The sequence below is a fragment of the Lactuca virosa genome, chromosome 7 (genome assembly GCF_052849685.1).
Source record: "Lactuca virosa cultivar CGN04683 chromosome 7, Lactuca_virosa_CGN04683_v6, whole genome shotgun sequence".
NCBI classification, from domain to species: domain Eukaryota; kingdom Viridiplantae; phylum Streptophyta; class Magnoliopsida; order Asterales; family Asteraceae; genus Lactuca; species Lactuca virosa.
The window spans coordinates 195,800,380-195,826,332 of record NC_136432.1 but is presented as its reverse complement, the minus strand read 5'-3'; the positions used below and the strand labels follow the sequence as shown (position 1 = coordinate 195,826,332).

The window sequence follows — 25,953 nt, the reverse complement described above, 5'->3', positions numbered from 1 at the left end:
GGAGTTACGAATTCTTCGTGGTCATTTAACAGCTAACCTCCTCCTACTATTAAATTTAAGATCAGTCGAGAATTAGCCGACGGAATCTAAATGAAAGTTGTAGATCTTGTTTTCACCTACGCGTGGAAAAAAAGAACGTCGAAAACAGAGCTCGTATGCGAAAGTTACGGAGTTTAGAAGTCGGCAGGGTGCTGCTGCAAAAGGGGTGACGTGGCTGAATATGGGCCAAGGCTTTCTCCCCAAGAAAAGCCATCAGGTGATGACACATGGCACTGACTCAGCGAGTCAGTGACCCGACTCGGCGAGTCCATCAGGAATTCAACCTATAAATAGAGGTGTCGGGTTCCATTCATTCTCACACCTTCCCATCTTCTCCTTCTCTCTCTAGAACTTCTCTCTAGCCCCCCTTAAGCCCCCTAAAGTCTAGGTAAACCCCCTAGCACCCGAAGGAAGCCCCGAGGCTCCCGGAGTCCTGAGAAAAAGGGTCTTTCGGTTCAGAAACGCTGCTCCAAGCGAAGCCCGATTTTCTATAAAACCCGTTGTAAGTGAGCTACGCCTACGCTATTTTTAATATAGCTTTTATTTAATTATAGTAACGTTATTAGGAACTTATAATAAAAACTTGGGCTATTATTATGGGTTATATAAGTATTGTTTAACGCTTATATAATAGTAATAATAGCTAGACTATTAATTAGTCGTGATTAACGTTAGACTAAACCATAGTGGTATTGATACTAGGTTTTGTCAAGGGAAAATTGTTTTGAGATAACGAAGTGCTGTCCGAGTACCGAGTCACCACCTTACCAGGTGAGTGCATAGTTACTTTCATCTTACACATAGATATGAAGTATTTTATATAAATTACGTGCTACGTGTGCATATTATCTGTATACTTGCTATCTATGCCGGATGAATGATTTTATACATGTTTTAAATGATTTAAACTGTATATATATTTTATATCTACAAAATATGTTACGTAAAACATGGGTAGATGAAATATGAGTCGGATGATGAGGTGAGAGGTGAAATAGACCATGAGGTGAGGGTGAGAGATGGACGATGTGAGAAACCTTTTACCCAAATGTTGGCCCCGTCATCTAGCAGAGTATGGATGACAACCACGGACTATTCTAGACAGTCCAGTGGAACACTAGAAGGCTCGCAACCTGTAGGTGTTGTGAACGATGTGTTCACCGGTGTACTCTAAAAACCCATTGACATGTATTGCGAGTGAACTCTCGAAAATGATACTGTCAATAAACGAGATAACCCTGGCAGATGCGCCTAAAGGACTCTACCGACAGAAGCGCCTAATAGAGAACCTCATAACCCCGGCAGATGCGCCTAAAGGACTATACCGGCAGATGCGCCCCATAAAGAATGTCACAATTATGGCAGATGCGCCTAAGTGATAATATTAGCAGTTGTGCTTGACAAATGTGTCAATAGCAACGATGGATTTCGTGCCTATTCCATAGGATAATCCTTAGGAATGAATGAACGAAGAATAGCTGATTCTTAGGGTAGATCCTCAAGAGTAAAGAAGATAATGGGGATGGGTAATTGGGTTGATTGTTTGATGTTTAAACATAATAATTATATTATTGTGGGTTGAAAACCCTATGTACTCACCAGGTTTCCCAACCTGACCCACTCAAGCTTATTTGTATCACATGTGTCGATATGAAGCTACTTTACACCGAGAGATTTAAAAGATATGTAGATCACTAGTGTAAATGAATGTAAGTTCTGTTTATGCTTATGTTTCTGTATTGACGATGACATCCCAAGGTTTTGAAAATGAATAAAAATACATTTCTTCAGAAATGCTTTGATAACGTATTTATCATGTTTTTCTGGGAACAAATTCCGCAAGATTTTTATTAAAAGACGTACTCTGATTTTTATAAAGCATAAACATAATCGGTCTTTTCTGGCCATGAAAATGGGGATGTCACAAAAACCCATCAAAATAATCATAACTTCTTTGTTTCAGCTTCGTTTTCAGTGATCTTTATATGCATGCGAATGTATTGACAAACCGTACAATTCTATCTAATTACTTTTGACTTAAAACATGTCAAACTAAATTCCTTAATTCATGCAAGAAGTCCAAAACATCACTTTTCCCATTTTACCATTTGGTTCCAAAACACAATTCAAGGGCTTAAATCACTCAACCAACATTATCATAATCCAATAGGGTCTAAACGCTATTCCTTTGAGGCCCAAAACCTCTATTCGATCAATTTACGGTCCGCTATCCTGAAATTAGAAACATCTCGAAACTGAATGTTACACTCTTAGTTCGCCATATTTCTGAAAATTTGTTTCGTTTTTTCGGGCTTTGGGTAATTTGTTATTGATTTTTTCAGGTTTAGAACCAACATTTAAAGAACCACTTTTCGAACCTCATAATTTTTTGTACAATGTCAAAATGACTTGATTTTTTTACAACATTTTAGAATCAAGAACTACCTTAATTATTTAAGAATTGGATGAGTTGCACACACCCTAAACATGGATGTGTAGAATTTTTAGTAAACTTTAAACAACCATAAATTTTATATACGAGCTCTGAACGAGTTGGGTTTTTTTTCTGAGCATTTAGTTCCATGTCTTGGATACATTTTAGACTTGAGAACCACCTTAATTGGTTAATAATTGGTCGAGTACAAAGACCTAAATAGGGGATCTTAGGGTTGATTTTAGTTTGTGCAGAAACTTTAAGTCAATTTTGAACAACCATAATTTTTTTCATATAAACTCCGAATAAGTTGGTTTTTTTCCAGTTTTTTGTTATGTGTCTTGAATACGTTTTAGGATCAATAACCACCTCAATTAGTTAGGAATTAGTTTAGTTACACAACCCTAAACATGGGCTGGGGGGTGATTTTTTTATAAGTTTCAGTTCTATTTGATTCTATACCCGAAAATTGTTACTCGTACCGAACTAGTACCGTATCCTTATAAGTTGGTTCGGTTCTCGGTTCCTTGAATTTCTAGTTTTTGGTGTAGGTTTTCTTGGTTTTGGGTCGGTTTTTTCATGTTTCGGAACTGATCTCATCCCTAGAGAGTTGTATGGGAAGCTACATATGTTATGACCACCTATTATGTATTAATCTGTTTATCTTAAAAAGATCAGAGAAATCTTTTGGTGTGCCATCAACATCCTTATTCTAGAGGTACAAAAAAAGAGTTTTCAAAGAAGCGTCTAAGAGTTTTTGATAATTTAAGGCAGACTAACTTATAAAAAATGACTTATCTTTGTGCGAGACAACTATAAGTTGTTTTTTAAAAAATTCTATCCAAATACTAATTTTAACTTATACCAATGTGAAACCGATAGCAAGTTAAAAACTCATTTTTTAAGCTTTCCCAACACCATGTGAACATTGAAGAGATAAGAAAGAGAGTGAACATATATGACAGAGAAATAAACAAAATTTTGTTTTCAAAGTTTATAAACATGAAAGTGATACATAAAAAGACGATTTTTACCTCATATGCTTGGCACGTGAATTGGCAAACGATATTTGTACAAAGGGACCATCCAAATCCAAAACACATGATAAAACGATACATGTCCTCACGTGTTAACATTGATAAAAATAGACTTGGTTCAGAAAAAACACATAACCCAGGGGACTAAGTATGTAATTTACTCATAAAACTTAGGGCTGACAAATATGTACCACGGAGAACCAACCAACATGTTACCAACCGAACCAATAAAATCGGTAGCCAACATGTTTGGTAGCCAATATGTTTGGCCGGTAATACCATGCCAATTAAGTAGTCTTGGTACGGTAACGGTACAAATTTTTGAATACCACGGTTGTACCATACCAACCAATATATATATATATATATATATATATATATATATATATATATATATATATATATATATCAATTCTTACATTTTCAATTTTTAATTAGGTGTAACAACTAACAAGTAATAGTCGGAGTTACTAATATAATTCTATTGATGTTGATTCTTTTTTAAACGAAGCATTATAGTAAAAGAAATTAGGGTAAATTACACCATTAGTCCCTCGTACATGTGCCCAAAAGCATGTTTAGTCCCTATTTTCAAAAATTAACTCGGACCATCCCTTATATCATAGAAAGGTGCATGCTTCATCCCTCGTTAGTTTAAATTTGCATGTTTCATCCCTGTGAGACTTGAAATGACCAAAATGCCCTTTGCAATTTCTTTTTCATTTATTTTTAATAGTTTTGATTATTTTTAGTTATTAAAAAATATTTAAATTAAAGTTATGGGTCCACCTAACACTTTTACATGTTATTTCTCTTTTTTCGAAGAACACTAAACCACCACCCTCATCGGAAATCTGCAGCACCACCGAAAACCTGCACAACCACCACCAGAAACATAGACAACCACCACCAGAAATCTGCACTCAGCTCACCCCACCCCCTTCGAACACCACCTATCATCGCTCAATCATCACTACCAGAAAACCCAAAAAATATAAAAAAAACTAATTATTATGCAAACAATCCATAATTAGGGCAAAATCAAAATGGGGAAGACAACGTTCTTCTCCAACCAGACGTCGTCGTCCCCTCCATCTCCGACCAGACTTCGCTAAACCACTCTGTCTCTTTCTTCATCTCTAAACCAGAAGTCTCCTGCACCACCACCTAGAAGAGTTCGAAGAGACGATCTCTAGCGTTCATATCGGCGGAGTGCAGATCCACGAAGTGCAAATCCATGGATCTCCTTGATCTCCTCTTCCTCTTCTTCTTCCTCTCATCGATTTTGTTTCCATCACTTTCTTTCTCCCTCTGATCGGTGGGTTTAGAGGAGAAAGAGGGAGAATTTTTCTACTAGAAACCACCCTAAACACCACCAGCTCTGTTGGATATGAAACTCCCATCTGAAACACAGATTTGAACCGCCACCAACTTCTTTCTCTCTCTACTGTTGCTTTTGTTCTACATCATCCATTGAGGGTGGATGGTTTCATGATCTCGTCGGAGTATTTCAGGGGCGCCGATCATTAGAGAGGAAGATGAGTTCGAAAGGAAGATGAATAGGTGAGAGAGAAGGATATAATCTGGGAAAGGGAAATGAGGGGTGGGTGGGTTTGGACAAATATTTTTTTATTTTTTTATTATTTGTATTAATTTAAACTGTTAAATAAATTAAAATAAATTAAAAAACAAATTATTAAGGGCAAAATAGTCATTTTATGTCAATAGGTACTAAGCGTGCAAGAAAAAACAAAACCAGGGACGGTCCGAGTTAATTTTTAAAAATAGGGACTAAACGTGCTTTTGGGCACATGCATGAGGGACGAATGGTGTAATTTACCCAAGAAATTACTAACACAAGGTTAAACAAGGTACATGACACTAAAATGATTTACTAACACAAGTGACGACCACAACTTCAACTCACATTCATATTTGGAAAACTTTCTAACCATTCAGTGATGATTATAATGTGAAGTCTTATATATATTATCAAGTCTTAAACTCTTCAAATACATATATTATTTAAATATTTTGGTATATACCAACACCAATATGTACCAACCAAATTTGTTGGTAGCCAACTAAGTTGGTGCCAAATATCGTTGGTACGATATTGGTAGGTAAAACTTTATGCCAACTATAATTGGTACTGTACACAGTTTAAAGGAAAAAAACTTAGTACTGTAACAATTCCACCCTGATAAAACTTGAATGACTTCCAAATTAAATCGAAAAATTGACACATCGAAAAGCTATGCATCACTTCTGCTGCAGCAGCGCGATAAATAGCCCTAACCAGCACAAATAGTTTTCGTCGGCGGCGGCTCATTCAATTACGCAGATCACTTCACCTCTCTCAGGTTCTTCTCTCCCTCTCGCCGGTTTCTTTGTTATTGTTACTTGGAATCGGCTACGGTTTATCAACATTTCAGCTCAAAAGTTGAATTGCCTCCTTTTCTTTTTCATATGTGGTTTTATCATTCGATTAGCGTGTTATGACTTTAATTGATTCAGTTCCAGCTTAAGATTTCACCATCGTAACCTAATTAATTGGTTTATTGCGTTATACCGATCAGATATTTGTGAAATCGTTTGATTTGATAATCCGGTCAGCTTTTAAGAGTAGTAAGGGTCTACAATCGGATATGGATGCGATTGTACTCCAACAATCAAAAGAGCAACCAGTTTGTATGTTAGATTTTCAGTCTGAATGAGTGCACTGAAACTGTTTGTTGAAATGTCTGTCTCTTCTTATCATGTATAGTGTGTAACTGATACTGTATCAGGTTAGTAACAAGTATTGTTGCTGATTAAGTTTGTTTAATCCAATTTCAGCTTTCAGAAGACATAAAGATGAATGCGTACAAGGCTTACAAAGCATGTGCTCCAATAGCATGGAGTCCCAATCTGTACATAACTCTGGTGAGGGGAATTCCAGGAACTAGGAAACTTCACAGGCGCACTTTAGAAGCATTGCGTTTAGGAAAATGCAATCGAACTGTTATGAGATGGAATACTCCTACTGTTAGAGGAATGCTTCAACAGGTTCTTAAAGACTTAAATTGTGCAATGCATTTGTATTAGAGGAAGTTTTTCTTTGGTTCTATATAGATTGATTAATCATTAATCCATCTAATGTTTTATCCAGGTTAAAAGATTGGTTGTAATTGAGACTGAAGAAATGTTTAAAGCACGCAAAGAAAAAGAAGCAAAACACCGTGTCTGTCGTCCACCTTTGGTTGTGAGCCATGTTCCTGCTCCTGCTCCTGCAAGCAACTCTTCTCAACAGGCTGCTTAATATCTTTTTGTGTAAGTACTTAATTTACTTCACATCATTTGATTGAGTTAATTAGTTCAAATTCTATTGTGAAATTTACATGTTATACATTGTTTTTGTGTTTGACATTACCCTCTTCTCTTCTCTTCTCTTTCCTAATTCTGTGTTTTTATTAGTTTGTCAAAATTCAGGATTTCCTTTTGGGTATCAGATGCACATTTCAAGCTGATGTGTGAAAGGTGGTCTAAGTTCTTTTCTGATAAAGCACTAATATCCTGTAGTTGATAACATTTGCAGATCATTCAGTTTAGTTAAGGTACGCATAATATGAAGGAAAGCTACTTGTTTTTTTGAAGATGCATAAATTTGTAATGTTCTACTTCTACTCCTCTAGTTATAGACCTATTCCTATATGAAATACTTGATTTGTTTCTCGGCATATTTATAAATGCTAAGATGAATAAGTACCAAATTAATACCTTGAATCTTCTAAAGAATATTATAATCTTTACATTTTGTGGTAGTATACTAGTATTAGAGAAATTAGTTGTCTTAGGTGGACACTAGTGGTGTAACTTGAGCAAAATGGAATCAATGTTGCCATAACCATATCCACATCTACATCCAAAAATGTCCAAAAACCTTACATCCATGTTTATATTCATGGTTACAACATAGACAATCACAAATTAATTTTTGAAACAACAATACAAATTCATCCAATTACCAAAATCCAAGATATAAACTAATTAAAAGTTATGCAATTATGCAATTTTAAGGATGCTAAAGAGAATGGGAATTACAAAGAAAGGGTGTGTATTAATAATATCTTACAAATACCCTTTTCACCAATCATATAAAAACAACTCAAATCAACATAAAACATCTACCACCAAAACTATATAAACTATCTAAACACACACACACACATAAACACACACTCTAAGCTTCTTCCTTCCCGCCCATAACAGCCTTCTTCACTTCTACATCATCAACCATATCAATACCCCAATTCTCAATCTCTTTTTCACTTTTAGGCCCAATAAAGTTTTGCACTTTATACTGATGCCTCGATGCCAAAACCAAAAAAGCGAAAAAGTTTATTGCTCCAAGAATCGCAAGCAACCAATAGAAATTCTCCAATTTACCCTTGTTCAAATTATTCGTAAGCCAACTCCCATTAGTCGCCATATCAGTCAACGACACCAATACACTGCTCATGAAATACCCCATAGCCAAAGTACTCAAAAACAACCCTGTACTCATGGACTTCATCCTCTCGGGTGCTTCCCTTATGAAAAACTCAAGTTGTCCCACATAAGCAAACGCCTCACCCGCTCCCACCAAGAAAAACTGAGGAACCAACCAAAAAGCCGAAATTTCCGTCATTTTTCCATGCATTACTCTTCGTCTCTTTTCAACAACTGCAGACGCCACCATACCTACAACCGATAAAACAAGCCCAATCCCAATTCTCTGTAAACTTCTCAACCCTTTTGGATCGTGAGTTATCTTTCTCGCTATAGGGACAACCACCCTTTCGTTTAGAGATGTGAATAGGAGAATTGATATGAAGAGAAATACCGAAAACGACCCTGCGGGTATGCTAAAACCCGCGACGCTTCGGTTCATTAAAGTCGCTTGCTCTATTGTGAAAGTGTTCATTTGTGAGTACACAGTCCAAAAGAGAATACATGTTGACCATATCGGGATTAAATTTATGACCATTTTGACCTCCTCAACTTGTGTCACGGTTGACACTATCCATGGATTGTTTCGGTTTTCTTCTGAAGATGCGTATTCATCTAGTATTGCGGCCTTGTCAAGACACCTATAATAATATAAAGGAAATCAATACATTTTTTTTATAAAAAAGCTAGCTGTTAAGCTGAAAACCTAGCTGATAAAAAATGACGTTTGGTAAAACTAGCTGAAAGATATAAAAAGACATAAAAGGGCATTTAAAAGAATGTGTTTCTATAATTAATTAAGGGCTAGCTGAAAAATAAGCTAGCTGTGATGCGCCAAATACAGCCTAAGTACATTATTTATAAGCGGTTAAATTACAAAATTGCCCAAAGGGTATAAGTATATGTATACCTGAATCTCTTTGTGTGTGGAACTTTGGAGTTGCTATAATCATTTAAAAACTCGGGATTCGAATAAGTTTGCTTTCGATTTTTAATAGCCAAAAACACGACTCTCCAAATAACCGTCAACGGGCTTCCTTGCGGTTTCTTAAACCGATACAAAGCGGTCCCACAAACCAAGACAACGACGGCCACAATCATGGTACCCGCCGAAATCCCGTAGCCCCAACCGCGTCCCACGTTGTCTTGTATATACACCAACACAGTCACCGCAAAAAGGGACCCGAGACTTATACAGAAATAAAACCGGTTAAAAAAATAAACCATTTTTTTCTCCTCTTTAGGGTCAGAAATGTCAAATTGGTCTGACCCGAAACCCGAAACGTTTGACTTTATCCCACCTCCACCTAACGCGATTGTGTAAAGTGCAACATAAAGCATTGCTAGTTGGCTTCCGGAAGCTTCTATGCATTGTTGTTTCCTAGGTTGATCACAATGAGGTGGCCTCATGCCTGGAATGCTTGTTGCTAATGTCAACAGTGTCACCCCCTGTCATATGTCACAGCAAAATTTTTAAATTTTTTTTTATGAAATATTTTTTACTATTAAAGTAAAAGTAAACAAAAAGTTTGTAGCCTAATTGACCCAAAATGGGTTTAAGTTTAAGATCCTTATTCAACCTAAATTTAGGCAAAGTAGTTTCACTGGTTAATATTGATAATGCTCTTTTGTTTCCTTATATTTCATTTTAGCAAAAGCAGTTGCATATAATTTTTTGGAAATTGGGTTATAGATTTGTGGGAAAATAAAAATTACAAAAAAACCTATTATATCTTGGGCATTTTCACCAGTTTAGCTACTAATACTTTATTTTTTTTCCAATCAAAAACATTTTTCCAAATTATTAACCACTTTGATATTGGGTTTTACTGCTAAATTTTGTTGGAAATTTACCATTTTGACCTGGCTCAAAATGGTTGATTTGGAAAAATGTATGGAATTTTGATTTGATTGATAAAAATAAAAAATAGAGTAAATTACATTTTTGGTCCCTGAGTATAACTTATCTTTTCAATTTTGGTCCAAAAAAGTTTTTTCTTGCAATTTCGGACTTTATTGGAGGACTTGAGGTTTTTGGTTTCTGTTCCAAATAAAATGAGTATAATTTTGGGACCAAATTTGCAAAAGCCAGCTATGCTCAGGGACCAAAACTAGTTATTTAACTTGGAACAGGGACCAAAATTGCTACAAGTACCTCAAAAAAAGACAAATTATGAAATTACAATAGAACTTTTTGTGACCAAAATTGCAAAAATCAGCTATACTCAGGGACCAAAAATGTAACTTGACTCTAAATCATAACTGGTTAACCCGCAAAATTACCTAGAAATAGAATGCTGTAATTTGGTCTAGATTTGGACATAGAAAGAAAAATGAAGGACGAAAATGAAAATGGTTAATTGAATTGCTTACCACAGCACATATAGATGCAAATATAGCAATGGTGAGGTAACGTCCAAATTTAGCATCCGCCAAAAACCCACCAAAAAGGGCTAAAATGTTTAAAGCTCCCATGAAATTTGTCACAGTGTTCGCAGATTTTGATGATGAAAGATGCAATTCCCCCACCAAATATGTCACCAAATTCATCGATATACCCATCACACATATTCTCTCAGACAGCTCAGTCCCTACAATTATAATAATAAAAAATTATAAATTACATTTTTAACCCTTGCGTATACTTGATTTCCTCAATTTTTGTTCTCATTTCACGTTTTTGGTCCATTTTCAAATTATTTTTTGGATATAGGGACCAAAAACGTTACAAGAAACATTAAATAAGGATCAAAATTGCAAAAAATAGATATACTCAGGGACCAAAAGTGTAATAAACAAATAAATAGTTACCTAAAATTAATCCGGCTGCAAGCCAACCACCGGTTTTTGAGTTGTCAGCTGGGTTTCCTTTGTAATCAAGGGAAACCGTATCGTCTTTTTCCCCATTTGAAACAGCCAAAACCTGTTTGAAAAAAAAAATATATATATATATAAAATCAATGATGATATTGATATGTAAAAGAAAATGATAATGAGATGAAGTTTTAGAAGAGAGTAATTATTCACCATTTTAGGAGCTCTTTTTTTGTATGTTTTGAGAGAGATAGAAAAAGAGAGAGAGAGAGAGAGAGAGAGAGAGAGAGAGAGATGGTGAAGAGGAGTTATAAGATTTGTTTGATATATTGAGGAGAAAAAGGTGAAGGTAGGGGAAAAGTATGATGCTATGATAAGATTTTTAACAAAAAGAGGTCTCCTAAATCTTGGGGTCTACCCACTTGAATGCTGTTTTCAGGTGGAGAATAATCTTATAATCCTTTCTTCAAACTGTTTTAGAAAAACAAAATACGGGTTTCGTATTCATTTATAATGTTTCAAAACACACGGGTTTTAATTTTAGGTAACAAAAAAAGAAAAGGGCATTTTAGTAATTTCACCAGCATATCTCAACCAGTCATGAAGTAAGTGGTGGTGATTTGAGTTTGGGTTGGGTTTTGTCCTATTGGTTATTGCTTCATGTGGATGAACTGGTTACACCTAATCAAGTTAAAGTGTGGTCCTTTGTTGGACCCTTGATTAGTACAATGGGAATTTGTATCCAATCTCTGTAAAAAATGACTGAATAGGTCCAGTCATCAAAATAACACGTGGCAAATTGTATGTATGGATACAAACTAATACACAATGAAGCGTGGATTTGGAATAGTGATTTTTATGTGAGAGAATTAAACTCGTTTGATGCTCTACCACTGTCTAACCTTATGTGGCAATGATGTTTATCTGAAACAACTATTGGATATGTATTGTTTTATGGTGGATTCGTACGCGATCAATGGTTATTTGGTTGGTTATAATTGAATTAACCGATTAATGGTGAATTATCGTCTGTTTGATTTATTTTATTTTCGTAAAAAGTTTGGTAAACTTGTATTTTATGTGGTTTTAATTCATTTGTTGCGTAAGGATGGGTATATGACATAAAATGCTGACTGGGACGATGATACTGATACTGATGTCAATAGACAAATTGTAATTATTTTATCACTTAAAAAGTGGGAAATGGATTCACTATGGGATTTGGCATGTTATTGTGTAAAATGGGTTTTTCTTATTAAGGTTATATAAAAAAAAATATTAGCTTGAATGGAATTAATCCTTGTCACATAAGAGACAAAATGGAAGTTCTTTTTGGTGGGATTGTAATAACTTGTACAACTATTTTAGATTGAAAAGTTAGATTGATTCATTGATACTCCTTTAGTCAACTTTTGAGCTAACATATCATTCAATAAAGTATTTATTCAGACTATTGACATAATCGCCGAAATGAAAAAGAAAATTCTATAATTTGAAACTTCTTAAAGGTGCTAAATTCAAGAAATGATTAATACTAAATAGTAAATCATATATATATATATATATATATATATATATATATATATATATATATATATATATATATTCAAAATAGTAAAATAAGGAGAAATTGTACTTAATAATAAAAAGGAAGTGAATAAAGATAATGTATAATTAGGCAATCATGTTTTTGTGGAAACTTTTACTAGGTCATCCTAGTTACTAATTCTTAAAGTCAAGCGTTTCCAACGGTTAAGTTATACTCCCTCCGTTCCAAAATTATTGTTCACAAACAAAAAATACACAGATTAAAGAAACATTAATTACCACTAACTTTATACAATAAAATGACAGTTTTGTCTTATTTTGCATTTAATGTTTTAGTAGGTTAAGTAATAATGATGGAGTATTTTGGTAAAAATGTTATTAATTTTTAGAAGTGGACTATTATTTTGGGATAAACCAAAAAGAAAAGATGGACTATAATTTTTGGATGAAGGGAGTATTAAGATTTAAAACTATTGTCACATCATCATTTCAATAATTTTAACCTCTAAATAGATAATTATTTCTAATGGTTAACCTCTTCAAATAGTTTTTTTTTTTTTTTTTTTTTTTTTTTAATATTTATAATTTAACTAATTGTTCATATCTATCTAAAATGTTCTATAAAATCCCCTTATTTAATATTTTTCTTTTTGAACCACATCGTATTTTTATTTATTAAAAATATTACAATACTTTGTTTCAAAAAAAATATATTACAACATATCATTCGAAAAAATTAATATGGAAAAACTATTACAGAATAGTCATAAAAAAGATTGGAAAAACAATATACTCATTATAATTTTATTTCATAAATGAAATGTCATTAAATTTATAATGGAAATAATTAATTAGTAAATAAATAAATATATTTAAAACTAAAATATATTTAAGAGAGTAAAATATAATATAACTTAAGTATGAGGGGTTACTCAATACATATTGAATGATCAATATAAAAAAACAAATAAGTTATATGCTCAAATGGTAATAAATGCTTAATAAAAAAAATCAATAGTAATAAGCTTTAAAAAGTCTCAATTAGAGCTGCTTTTATGTAAATGTACCCGGTTTTGAGGGTGTTGTTATATGTACGTATAGTCCGTGATGATAGACATTGATTACCACTATCCATTAGTTATATTAACATAATATATTAAAATACATAAACAAAAAGTTTGTATTATTTATAAAAATATACATTTAAGAATATAAAACATGAAAAAAGTCCACAATAAACCTAAAAATAAATCAATAAATTGTTAAAAATTATGCAATTCATAAAATTTGTTTCATAAATAAATTAAGATAAACTGATCGTAACAATAATTAACTCCCTAACTTTGTTTCATATCTTTATAGTTTTAAAATCGTGTTTAACAAAAGGCTATATGAGTTGATACTTCAATTCTGTAAAGGGAGATCTCCAAAAAAAGTCCATAAACTTTAACTCTATTAAGGAAAAAGTCATACCAAGTTTGTTTGTTTTGTTTTGTTTTTGTTTTGTTTTGTTAACGATTAAGCGCAATGTATTGCCAACCTTGAAAAATATGTCTCATGCTAGGTTACCACTCACGTAATTGGTTCCCTGGCTGATGTGGACCCCATGTCATTCAATAAGATGTTTGGGTTAAATCGAAACCTAATTAACGCTCATAGACTATCAAAAGCAATAATTCACACAAGGGAAAAAGTGTTTGACTTCATCCTCTTCAGCTGGAAGTGTCAATTGAAGGGCAAGGTAAGGTTAATGAATACGCATGACTGTAGACATGAATGCATAATGTGGACTTCATGGACACCAAAAAACCTAGGTTGTAGCCCTAATTTCAAGGTAAAGCATTTGTTACCATTTTGCTTGGTGTTCAAGCGAAGGTTATGACTACTTTGCTTGGATAGACCCTACACTACCCAACAATGGTACAAATACTTAATGTTCGAATTGCACAACTTAGCAAATACATAATTTCTGGTTCTTATCAAAAGGTTTCATTATGACATCTTAACCAAAATAAGGGATATGGGACCCCCTAATCTAAAATGTGCTTTTTGTGTACTTGTTCCACTCTTTACTAGTTGATGTGCAATTTATGTACTACCGGTTTTAAATTTATAAACCTAACTGTAGTGACATAAGAACATGGTTTGACATGCGGAATTAAAGTTTGCACAATGAACATGGTGATTTGGGTGTTCAAGAGATGTATTGAATATGTATGGTGTTACAAAAAGGGACATACATCTACATCTAAATAAATAACACACACTTACACACTCACTTTTACACCTCTCAAGCACACCTCTACAAGTGGTATGAACCCACTATTTATAGAGGTGTTTACATGTCTCTCTCTCACGCTCATTAACACATGGGTCTAAAGGCTAATGCACCACATGCAAGTGGGTCTACAAGAGTCAAACCATTACAAAGTCATACATGAAGAACTTTGCACCCCAACATTCTCCCCCTCAAAGTTAGGAATGAATGACCCACTTCAAATCTTCCAAAATCGAGCAACTACGCGACCCGAGCCTCAAGCGTGACACATGTCGAAACGAACTTCAATCTTCAATTCTTCCATGATTCTTCAATTTGGGCTCTAGGATGTGAAACCATACAAACCGAGCAGCAACGAATGATTAACTCCAAATAATCACCCAAAAGTTGCGCATAAAAACACACCCCAAAAATCTTCAATAAAACCAAACCCATTTCGAATACATCATTTTCGAACATCCAATTGCATCATTTCGTAGACTTCAAAAATCAAGGTCACTTCAGTCTTCAAATCCGCGTAATATGAAAAATTCAAGTTCGAATTTCCATATAAAACTTCTCCCCCTTTTTATAATCGAAATTTGATTATAAAACCTTCAAGGAAAGAGAACGTGCTCTATTCGGAATTTTTCGTGTCAAAACTCCCCCTTAACATGTGGCATAAACTATGTGCTTCAATCCGGAAAATCCAAAAAATATTGAATTTTTAGCTTCGTTCACGGATCGCCTTTGACAAAATTTCTCAAAAATGGGTAGAAATTGTCAATTTCAAAATTCTGCAGTGACCCGGTGCGCCCAAAACAGCCAAATATGCAAAACTCTCCCCCTTTTTCAAAGCTGGGTAGAAATCGTCAATTTGCACAAACTGTAGGGGCCTGAAATGCATTTTCTTCAATTTTAAGCAAAAACAGTCATTTTTCGAAAATGGGTATGAACCGCCAAACATTCGAAGCCTCAGGGACTATTTTCGAAAATTCTGCCATTATGCACCAAACATACGAAGAGTAGTCCCAAAGATACGAAGCTCCAAAATTTTTCGAATTTGGGTGAAAAGTGTCAAACATACGAAACTTCATTTAATTTTCAAAGTGCCAAATATTCGAAGGTTCAGGGGCTGTTTTGAAACGTTTGCTTTTTCAATTCATACGAAGCTTTTTGATGAAACATACAAAGCTTTTTTTTGATGAAACATACGAAGACAATCAAAACTCAAAACGTACGAAACTTTTTCTTTCTCTCTCCTCTTCGTATGAAACTCCATCTTCCCCAATCAAACAAAAAATTTCTCAGCATACGAAGCATACGAAGACTTATATATGAACAGTAATGAACAGTAACCATTCTTCGTTCGTTCAATCATCAACCCTTCGTATGTTAACCCAGTTCTTCATTCTTCGTTCTTATAGTTCATCAATTCTTCGTATATCAATCATCAACCCTTTGTCTAATTCTCAAATACCCTTCGTTCAATAACCCCAAATTCTCGTTCTTACAGTTCTTCCCAAATTTCGATTCTTTGAAATCAAGAACTAGTAACTGTTCATCATCTATGTATCACAAAAGCAAATTCGATTCCAATTATTCAAACCGTTGAACTCACATCCAACAATCAAAATCGACATCGATTTCTGTTGTACACAAATCGACTATTGATTTACAAACCCAGATCGTTACTAATCATCAAAACCGAATCGATATCAACATCCAAAATTATCGACAACACGGTTGAGTTCATAGCCTTCCCCAACCATCAACTCCCAAAATTAACAATCGACATATATCATCTGTTCTTTCTTCAGTAACATCTTTTTAACAAAAATACGATCGTGACTCCAAAATCGAATTCGCCTTGAAAGTCAACTCAAGCCATCGCCTTTGACCATTGATTGAGAATTTAATATCCAAAATCGAATCCAGTCATCCGACATCAATTCTATCAACATCATCATATTCATCGATAACTCAATTGATTTTCAAACATCTACAAATTGATAATCAATTCTCCAGAATACAAAAATATGTTTCAAACGAAACAAGCAATCGATCTTGAGTTTTAATTGAAAACCAATCATTTGAAATTAAGAACCCAAAAAAATTGAATCAGATGAAGATAAGAATCCGATCAAAAAGGTTAATATGAATGATTCACAAACCGATAAACAGTATTCAACATAGAATCAATTCAAAGCTTAAATTTGATCCAGAGATATAATCGAATAAAAATCGATTCAAGAATTGTACGATCTTGAGATGTAAACAAATCCGACAAATGACATTTGAATACGAATTCAGATATGATGAAATGAAATATAATCTTATAAAAGATCTTGAACAGTAACTGTATTGGGCTTTAGATCCAATCAGATGAAAAGTAATCAGATCACGATATGGGCTTAAAATCAATTATGAACAGTACCGAATTCAAAATGGTTTTGGGCTAATCTAAATTAAAATGAACCATTGCAAATTTAGAATCCCATCAAACAAACGGATTTGGAATTGGAGCGGGCTTTGATCAACAAAAAATTTATTGGATCATAACAAATGAGTTTTTCAAAGAAAATTTGATCCAATGAATCAAACGATCAAAAATCAAGAACGCAACGCACGATTCAATGAGATTAAGAGAGATCATAGAGAGAGACTCACCAAAATTGTTCCAAATTGCGACAAAAGTTGCTAAACCGAGAATCGTTCTTCAAAAATCACCTTGATCTTGAAGACCCGCTCTGATACCAATTGTAGTGACATAAGAACATGGTTTGGCATGCAGAATTAAAGTTTGCACAATGAACATGGTGATTTGGGTGTTCAAGAGATGTATTGAATATGTATGGTGTTACAAAAAGGGACATAGATCTACATCTAAATAAATAACACACACTTACACACTCACTTTTACACCTCTCAAGCACACGTCTACAAGTGGTATGAACCCACTATTTATAGAGGTGTTTACATGTCTCTCTCTCACTCTCACTAACACATGGGTCTAAAGGCTAATGCACCACATGCAAGTGGGTCTACAAGAGTCAAACCATTACAAAGTCATACATGAAGAACTTTGCACCCCAACACTAACCTACTTAACTAACCGATTGCACTTAGACAGTGTATCTAGTCAATTTATAGAATAGTTTAGGTAAGTCGGGTGTCGAACTCAGGGAACAATATTTAGCTAATAAAATAATTACTAAAAGTTAAACTAAGAAAAACAACTAAAATATGGGGTTTTATATGATTTTGCAAGTTTAGATTAACTTAATTAAAATACTCACTTAATTACTAAAGTAAATAACTAGAAAGACGATTTTTTTAAATCAAGAATAAAAGATACTTTCGTTTAGCTTCGAATCCCTCCTTTTTTCTATGATTGATTTCAAGACAATGGATTAATTCCGTTAGTTACAAAATAAAAGTTACTAGTCATCATGGTCAGACTAACTAGCATAAGTCAATTCATGAACTTTAACTCCACTGATCATGCAAGTTAAGGACACTAAATTGATTTTAAAGATAATTTGGACTCTGAATGATAAAATCTATAGACTACTATTCTATGGTTAAGTCTAATAATCAAGCATATATTATGATCAAATACTGCCCTCTAACACAATTAAGCAACTAACTTATCACCTATACTAGGATACGATCAATCTCTAGCTCTAGCAATTTAATGATCATAAACAACTAGGTAAACCAAGTTAATGTAATCAACTGCAGTTTAACTACACAAAACTTGAGACAAGGCGATAAAGATAGAAACTCTAACAAGCTAAGTTTAGATTTATTAAACAATATTTAAAGTAAAACAACATCATAGATCCATCAATTATGAAATCAACACATAATCAAAAGGAAAACTAAGCTAAACATGATTAAACTAAGCAAACCGATTGATTATATGCGAATCCTTGCTCCATTCTCTTTATCCCTTGTTCTTTAATCGAATTCCACATTCCAAGGGTTCTTAGAAGGGTTTTTTCTTCGTCAATTATCGCAACCCTCAGGCCTCTAACCTCTCAAAACGATCTAATGTCCCAAATATATATACTTTCCAAATTCTGGTTGCCACGGCGTGGGAAATAGGCTTCACGCTGTGGTCATCACTTAAAACGCGTATGCCCCAAGTCTCATAAGATTTTGTGTCAGGAAAGGTGGCCACGTTGTGGCCTTGAGATTGCCACGTTGTGGTGGTGGGATTTCTTGTCACACAAGAACTCGTAGACCGACACAGGGATTTTTGACCCTTCACATTTTGGTATGAACACGAAAGTCATCCGAAATTCTGTCTAGTTTCCGGAACATTTTGATTCTCGTCAATCGGAGTTACGAGTCATGAGATATGGCCAAAATACTAACGAGGGTTCAAGCTGTCAAACAACATCCTTTTTGTATCTTTTTCAGCTACAGTCCTCCAAGTATCCAACTTTTGTCGTTTTCAGTCATCTTTCTTTAAGAGTGTCCTTTTTGGCTGCAAAATATAATTGAACTCAATAAGTACCAAATATCTTTGCATTACCAAAATATAGCTTAAAATGTATTAAACTAACGCCTAGAAATATGTATAAATATGACAATATCAAAATACCTCACACATGTCTTTTGCTTTCCCTCAAGCAAAACTTTATATTTAATACATCACATAGAACTTTACCCACCAATATCACACAAGGAAATCCGAGTTGAACCCACTAATTACGCATTACCTCAATGCATGTATTTGTGTCTAAATCCTAATTACCTCCTAAGCCCTAAATACTAATGATCCTCATAAACGCTTCCCACTTATTTTGAACAACATTCATTTTATGCATCCTCCGAATCCATCCACAGAAAACTTTCTTAACCTCAAGTTATTTTTGGTTGAGTTCCCAAGCATACATATGAAAAAATAACATAGAAAGAAAAATTACAAAAATAATAACTTGGCAATTTTGCCTTATTCTTCAACTTGAGTCTTCAATAACTTGAACTTTTGAATCTTTTCTTGATATTTCTCGATCTTCATAACATTGTAGACTCTTATTCACTCAACAAACTTTGACAATTTTTTTTATATATATTTCTTTTTTTTCTTTTAACTCAATTTTTTTTTCACTCAAAACTAAAAATCATAAAAAGAAAAAACATATGCTTAAGCAAGGGAACTTAACTTCAACCCTCATTGGTTAAATGTATTAGTCTAAAGTGCAATGACTACATAAGCTCTCTTGGATACATTTCAAGTACACAATGCTAAACATATTAATGTCCTTCAAACTAAATAGGATTGCCTTTTTGTCCCACGATTTCACTGAGACTGGGAAGCCACAAATACACTATAACATATTGGCTCAACTAAATCTTAGGGTTCTCATCGAATCATCCCACATAAAACTAGCAAACTAGCCCAAATGCAATAATATCAAAATTTTAAAATGACTAGATTTATTAGACTATTTTTGCAAGCCTATTAATTTTTTAATTTCTAGCATTTTTCTAATTACTTTTATGTTTGCAAATCCTTTTTGGACCCCTACCCTACACTTATTTCATACAATGCCCTCATTGTATGCTTAAAACAACTAATGCACACAAAAAGCAATAAAAGGGAGAAAAAGGAACAGACTCCCCTAGGGTAGTAGTGGCGAGACTGAAACTAATTGTGGTGGGAAAGCTTGAACATCTCAAACTCGTTAGCTGGAAACTTGGATTCATGTTGCTGCTCACGAATGTGCCGAATAATAGTGACGAAAAACCTCCACTTCGAAAAGGTGGTACGACCATAAATCTTCAAAAAGTGCAATGACGTTTACCACGACGTGTAGAAATATTCTGGAAGATCATAGTCGCATATATACAGATCACCACGATGTGGGAAACATACGCCACGTCGTGGGAGTTCGGTCTGGAAAATGTGGATCACCATTTCTAGTTTTGCCACGTCGTGGAGGTCAATGGCCACGTCGTGGAAACTAGGAGTACATGTTGTTTTTTCAAGCGGATTGCAATGTATAGAAATCCTTCTCCTTGGCTTAAGATCCATTCCCATCCTTCTCTTTCTCTGTAAAATCCTTTCAAACTCCTCTCATCACCTACTAACCACCCTACACTTATCAAAAGTTGTGGTTCGATATTCGTGAAATGCTCCCGGACTTCTTGCTTTTGCTCATCTGCTGCTTCATTCACTACAAAAGGAGATTAGAACTAGAAAAACACATACCATAATTTGGTTAAACTCATAAAAGAAAACGAAAAACTAAAAATAAAAAGAAAATGCAAACTCAAATTCGGGTTGCCTCCCGATAAGCGCTTCTTTTTGTGGAATCTTGAGCCAGACTCCTTCCCTTCTACGTTGCGTCAGGTGGAAGTGTAACCTCCCCGTTCTCCATCACCTTTAACCTTGCTCGTTTGTAGGCAGCCCTTTTGTTGAATTTCTTATGACATTTTCGAGTTGACATCTTCATTATGCTTCCGCTTGGGTTCTTTTTTCATTCCCATGTCTTTAGCTTTTTCCTTGCCACTTTCTGAGTTTTTTCTTGTCAAAATGAGACTCATCACTCTCTTCTTCTTTTTCTTTAATTGGCTCTGAGGTTTGATCTAGAGGTCATGTAAAAGCAAACACCTCAAAAATCATAGGCGTTGAAAATGGAGGTTTCGAATAATTTACTTCTTTTTCCGATTTCTCTTTGGGTAAAGGCTCATCTCATTCCTCCCACTTTTCTTCCTTAACGTCTCCAAATTCATCATGCTCAAGGATCTTTGTGTGTTCTTGCATCTCCATATTTGCATTGGCACGAGATGGGTAAGGGAGAGGTGGCCGATACGACTCAACATATGAGAAATCATAATCTTCCTTCAGCACCCACGACGTGGCACTATTGTCTCCACGTCGTGGCACCTGGGCATCTTCACGATATTTTTCCTCATTCTCATTTTCTCCAGGTGACTGATTGGACTGCTTCTCTATTGACTTAAGGACCCCCATATGCTAAAATTCCTCATCTTTTTCTGTATAAACAACCTTGACTTGAGAGATTGGGATTGGCTCGATTTTTCTTGAAGGTGAATCCGGTATCTTTTCTTGCACAAGCTTTGTTAATTGCTCGACTTGTGTGTGGATGCTCATGATAGATGCTTGTTGATCTCTAAGTGCTGCATCAGTGACATCATGTCTTTTTTCGCTAGCTTCCATAAATCTAAAGAGCATTGACTCGAGAGCATTTATCTTGTTGGATTAGACTCTTTCTAATTGGTAGAGATCATGCTCGAGTTGTTGATATTCTGTCGTGTCTCGAGCTCTCTTGTATTCCAATGCACAATCTTGTGTAAAATGGGGTCCTCCACAAGCTCTGCATCTATCTTGTACCGAATAAACTGAATCACCCATTTTTGTAATCCTTTCGTCCATTGCGTCGAGCTTTGCAATTATAGAAATAATGGCATCTTGGCCTCCATCTCTACTTGATTTCTCTATAGTGATTTCCTTCATCTTGGCCTTATTCGTGGTTGGATCCTTCTTCGTCACGGGCCCTTGAGAGTTTAGAAGTTGGTGAGTGCACAAATTAAATCCGTCATAAAATATCGAGATTTCCTGTTGGACATTGAAGTCATATTGAGAGCAATGCCGTAACAATCTCTTTTAGCGCTCCCAAGCTTCGTATAGCGACTCCCCCTCTAATTGTTGGAAATTTTGGATATTTCTCTTCAGCTTCGCCACTTTTGAAGGATGGGTGAATTGATGAACAAATTCTGTCCTAAAGTCTGCCCATGTCGTGATTGCTCCGAAGGGAAGTGATTTTAACCATTCATTAGCTTCACCCTTCAATGTGACCGGCAAAAGTCGAAGCATCACCGCATCTTTACTCACGTTTGGTGCATTAAAATAGTTAGAAATTTCCACCACCTCTTCTATATGCTCATAAGCATCCTCGTGCTCCTTCCAAAAAAGGTAGTTCCTTTAGCATGCCAAGAATTTGTCCTGGAAGTTCAAACTTTGTCGTGGTTGGGATATTTGGTGGATCAAGAGCCCATCTGTTTTCGTTCATTATATGCCGATTGTATTCTTCCATTGTCATTGTTGTGATGTCCCCCATTTTCTCTGCTAAGATAAAACTAAAAAAATACACGTAAAACGAACAAAAAGAAATAAAATCAAATAAACTAAAAAAAACAAAACTGCCGGTGCTCATGTTGTGGTAAGATATTGCCACGTCTTGGGGAATGCCTGGACAGAAAATAAACAAAATTCAGAAAAATAACTTTTTGCGGCTTTTACCCCACAAAAAGGATCGATTAACTAGAAGTAATTATTTTTAACTGAAAATAAGCCGTTCCCCGACAACAACGGCAAAAACTTGATGTGCAATTTATATACTACCAGTTTTAAATTTATAATTCTAACCTACTAAACTAACTGATCGCACTTAGGAAGTGTACCTAGGTAATTTATAGAATAGTTTAAATAAGCCGGGTGTTGAACTCAGAGAACGATATTTAGGTAAAAAATAATTACTAAAAGTTAAACTAAGAAAAACAACTAAAATATGGGGTTTTATCTGATTTTGCAAGTTTAGATTAACTTAATTAAAATACTCACTTAATTACTAAAGTAAATAACTAGAAAGACGATTTTTAGATCAAGAATAAAAGATACTTTCATTTAGCTTTGAATCCATCCTTTTTCCTATGGTTAATTTCAAGACAATGGATTAATTATGTTAGTTACCAAATAAACGTTACAAGTCAGACTAACTAGCATAAGTCAATTCATGAACTTTAACCCTAATGATCATGCAAGTTAAGGACACTAAATTTATTTTAAAGATAATTTGGACTCTAAATGATAAAATCTGTAGACTACTATTCTATGGTCAAATCTAATAAAGTAATAATCAAGCAAATATTATGATCAAATACTGCCCTCTAACACAGTTAAGCAAGTAACTTATCACATATACTAGGGTATGATCAATCTCTGACTCTAGCAATTTAATGATCTTAAACAACTAGGTAAACCAAGTTCATGCAATCAACTGCAGTTTAACTACACAAAACTTGAGACAAGGCGATAAAGATAGAAACTCTAACAAGCTAAGTTTAGATTTATCAAACAATATTTAAAGCAAAACCAACATCATAGATCCATCAATTATGAAATCAACACATAGTATTAGGAGTTCATCTAATCTAAACGAAAGCAAGGGTTATTAGCCCAAAATCAGAGCTGAAAAACACATAATCAAAAGGAAAACTAAGCTAAACATGATTAAACTAAGAAAACCGATTGATTATATGTGAATCCTTGCTCCAATCTCTTTATTCATTGTTCTTTAATCAAATTCCACATTCCAAGGGTTCTTAGAAGGGTTTTTCTTCGTCAATTATCGTATCCCTCAGGCCTCTAACCTCTCAAAACGACATAATGTATGGAATATATATACTTTCCAAATTCTGGTTGCCACAACGTGGGAAATAGGCTCCACGCTGTGGTCATCCCTTAAAACGCGTATTCCCCAAGTCTCGGAAGATTCTGTGTCAGGAAAGGTGGCCAAGTCGTGGCCTTGAGATTGCCACGTGGTGGTGGTGGGATTTCTTATCACACACGAACTCGTAGACTGACATAAGGATTTTTGACCCGCAACTTCGTGGTAATTCCTTTGCCACAATGTAGGAACTGGAATTCACATTTTGGCACGCACACGAAAGTCGTCCAAAATTCTGTCTAGTTTCCGAAACATTTTGATTCTCGTCAATCGGAGTTACGAGTCATGAGGTATGGACAAAATACCGACGAGGGGTCAAGCTGTCCAACAACATCCTTTTTGTATCTTTTTCAGCTCCAATCCTCCGAGTATCCAAATTTTGTCGTTTTCAGTCCTTTTTTCTTCTAGTGTGTCCTTTTTGGCTGCAAAATGTAATTTAACTCAATAAATACCAAATATCTTTGCATTTTACCAAAATATAGCTTAAAATGTATTAAAATATTGCCTAGAAATATGTATAAATATGGCAATATTACTAGTTAACCACATGCTTAGATAACTTCATTTTTATGATTCTTTGAGAAGACATCTTCCTCTTACTAGCAGATTTAGGGACTACAACCTAGGTGTCATTTATACCCTCTCTGTAACATCCTGTTTCACATTGTTTCCATTTTGAGTTGGTGATCACAGGATTGGGTATTAGTAGGTTTCAGATCCTTGAGGAATTGAGTTTTGGACCCAGTTGGAGTTGGATAATGTAATTCAGACGTTTTGGGTATTCGGTTTGTGTTTGGAATCAAAGGGTATTTCGGTAATTTTTTAGCTTGGGCTTTTATGGAATTGGATTTTAGTTCGGGATATTTTATGGTGAGTCTGAATTAATAATAGGGATAAGCGTCTCGATACCTTTTTATGGATATATGATGGTTGGAATCGGAGTTGTATCGAGAGAGTTGTGGCCTTCGGAAGACATAGGGTTTGGGAAAAACCCTAGTACGCGGGGCGTACCAAGGTGGTACGCAGGGCGTACCGAGGAGAAGGAACTACGCAAGGCGTAGCTGGGAGAAACGCGGGGCGTTTGTGCGAGGTTGGGTCGGGGTGCGCGGTCTCGTACGCGGGGCGTACGAGGGTCGGATTGAAAACCCTAATCCAAGGGTTGTACCGTATATAAGCATAAGGTTAAGCCTTCTTCTTCATTCTAAGTCAGCCTCCACCCTCTAAAACCCTAGAATTCGTCTTTAAGTCTTCATGGTGGTATCTTGAGCTTATGGTGCCTATTTTTGGTGTTTTGGTCCATTTCTCTGAAGATGGAGCTTGGTGCAAGGATGGGAATCAAGAAAGAACTTATGGATCTGGCTTATGTGTCTCATTTCCAGCTTGTCAAAGATTGAGGATCTGTCAGCCAGCAACCAAGGGTTTTCTGTATGATTCAGCAGTACGAGGTGAGTCTTCTCACTATATCCATGGGTCGAAGGCACCAATGCCGACCCATTATGTGTTATGTGGTATGCTAGTTGTTTCTGTGATATGTGGTATGCTAGTTGTCTCTGTGATACTTGCATGGAAGACCCCAGGGGGAGCCCGTGGCACTTGGATATCAGACCATGTGGGGGAGCCCATGACATTCCAAGTAAAGACCATGGGGGGAGCCCATGACACTTAGATATTAGACCATGTGGGGGAGCCCATGGCATTCCGAGTAAAGACCATGGGGGGAGCCCATGGCAACTTTTTGTATGTGCATGATAATCTATGGTCGTATGTGCTATGGTATTTTGGGGAACTCACTAAGCTTTGTGCTTACAGTTTTTAGGTTATGTTTCATGTACTCTATTTTATTGCATGGAAGAGCTTGGGATGATT

At 35.1% G+C, this 25,953-nt stretch overlaps 2 protein-coding genes across 3 annotated transcripts; one reads left to right on the top strand and one right to left on the bottom strand.

Annotated features, from left to right (window-relative positions):
* Positions 1-5,724: 5,724 nt before the first annotated feature.
* On the top strand, positions 5,725-7,229 carry LOC145126010 (ribosomal protein L30 family protein). Of its 2 annotated transcripts, none has more exons than XM_079061415.1 (4): positions 5,725-5,873; positions 6,349-6,558; positions 6,662-6,822; positions 6,982-7,229. In XM_079061415.1, the coding sequence occupies exons 2-3, from the start codon at positions 6,367-6,369 to the stop codon at positions 6,809-6,811; spliced, it is 342 nt and encodes a 113-aa protein (XP_078917541.1). In that variant the 5' UTR covers positions 5,725-5,873; positions 6,349-6,366; the 3' UTR covers positions 6,812-6,822; positions 6,982-7,229. The 2 variants fall into 2 exon arrangements, with proteins under 2 accessions (XP_078917541.1, XP_078917540.1); XM_079061414.1 differs by having other exon boundaries at positions 6,967-7,229.
* A 360-nt stretch (positions 7,230-7,589) lies between these two features.
* On the bottom strand, positions 7,590-11,280 carry LOC145126009 (Major facilitator superfamily protein). The gene is made up of 5 exons (XM_079061413.1): positions 11,008-11,280; positions 10,792-10,903; positions 10,354-10,571; positions 8,891-9,429; positions 7,590-8,621 (listed from the first exon to the last, which is right to left on the bottom strand). The coding sequence occupies exons 1-5, from the start codon at positions 11,008-11,010 to the stop codon at positions 7,733-7,735; spliced, it is 1,761 nt and encodes a 586-aa protein (XP_078917539.1). The 5' UTR covers positions 11,011-11,280; the 3' UTR covers positions 7,590-7,732.
* Positions 11,281-25,953: the final 14,673 nt, after the last annotated feature.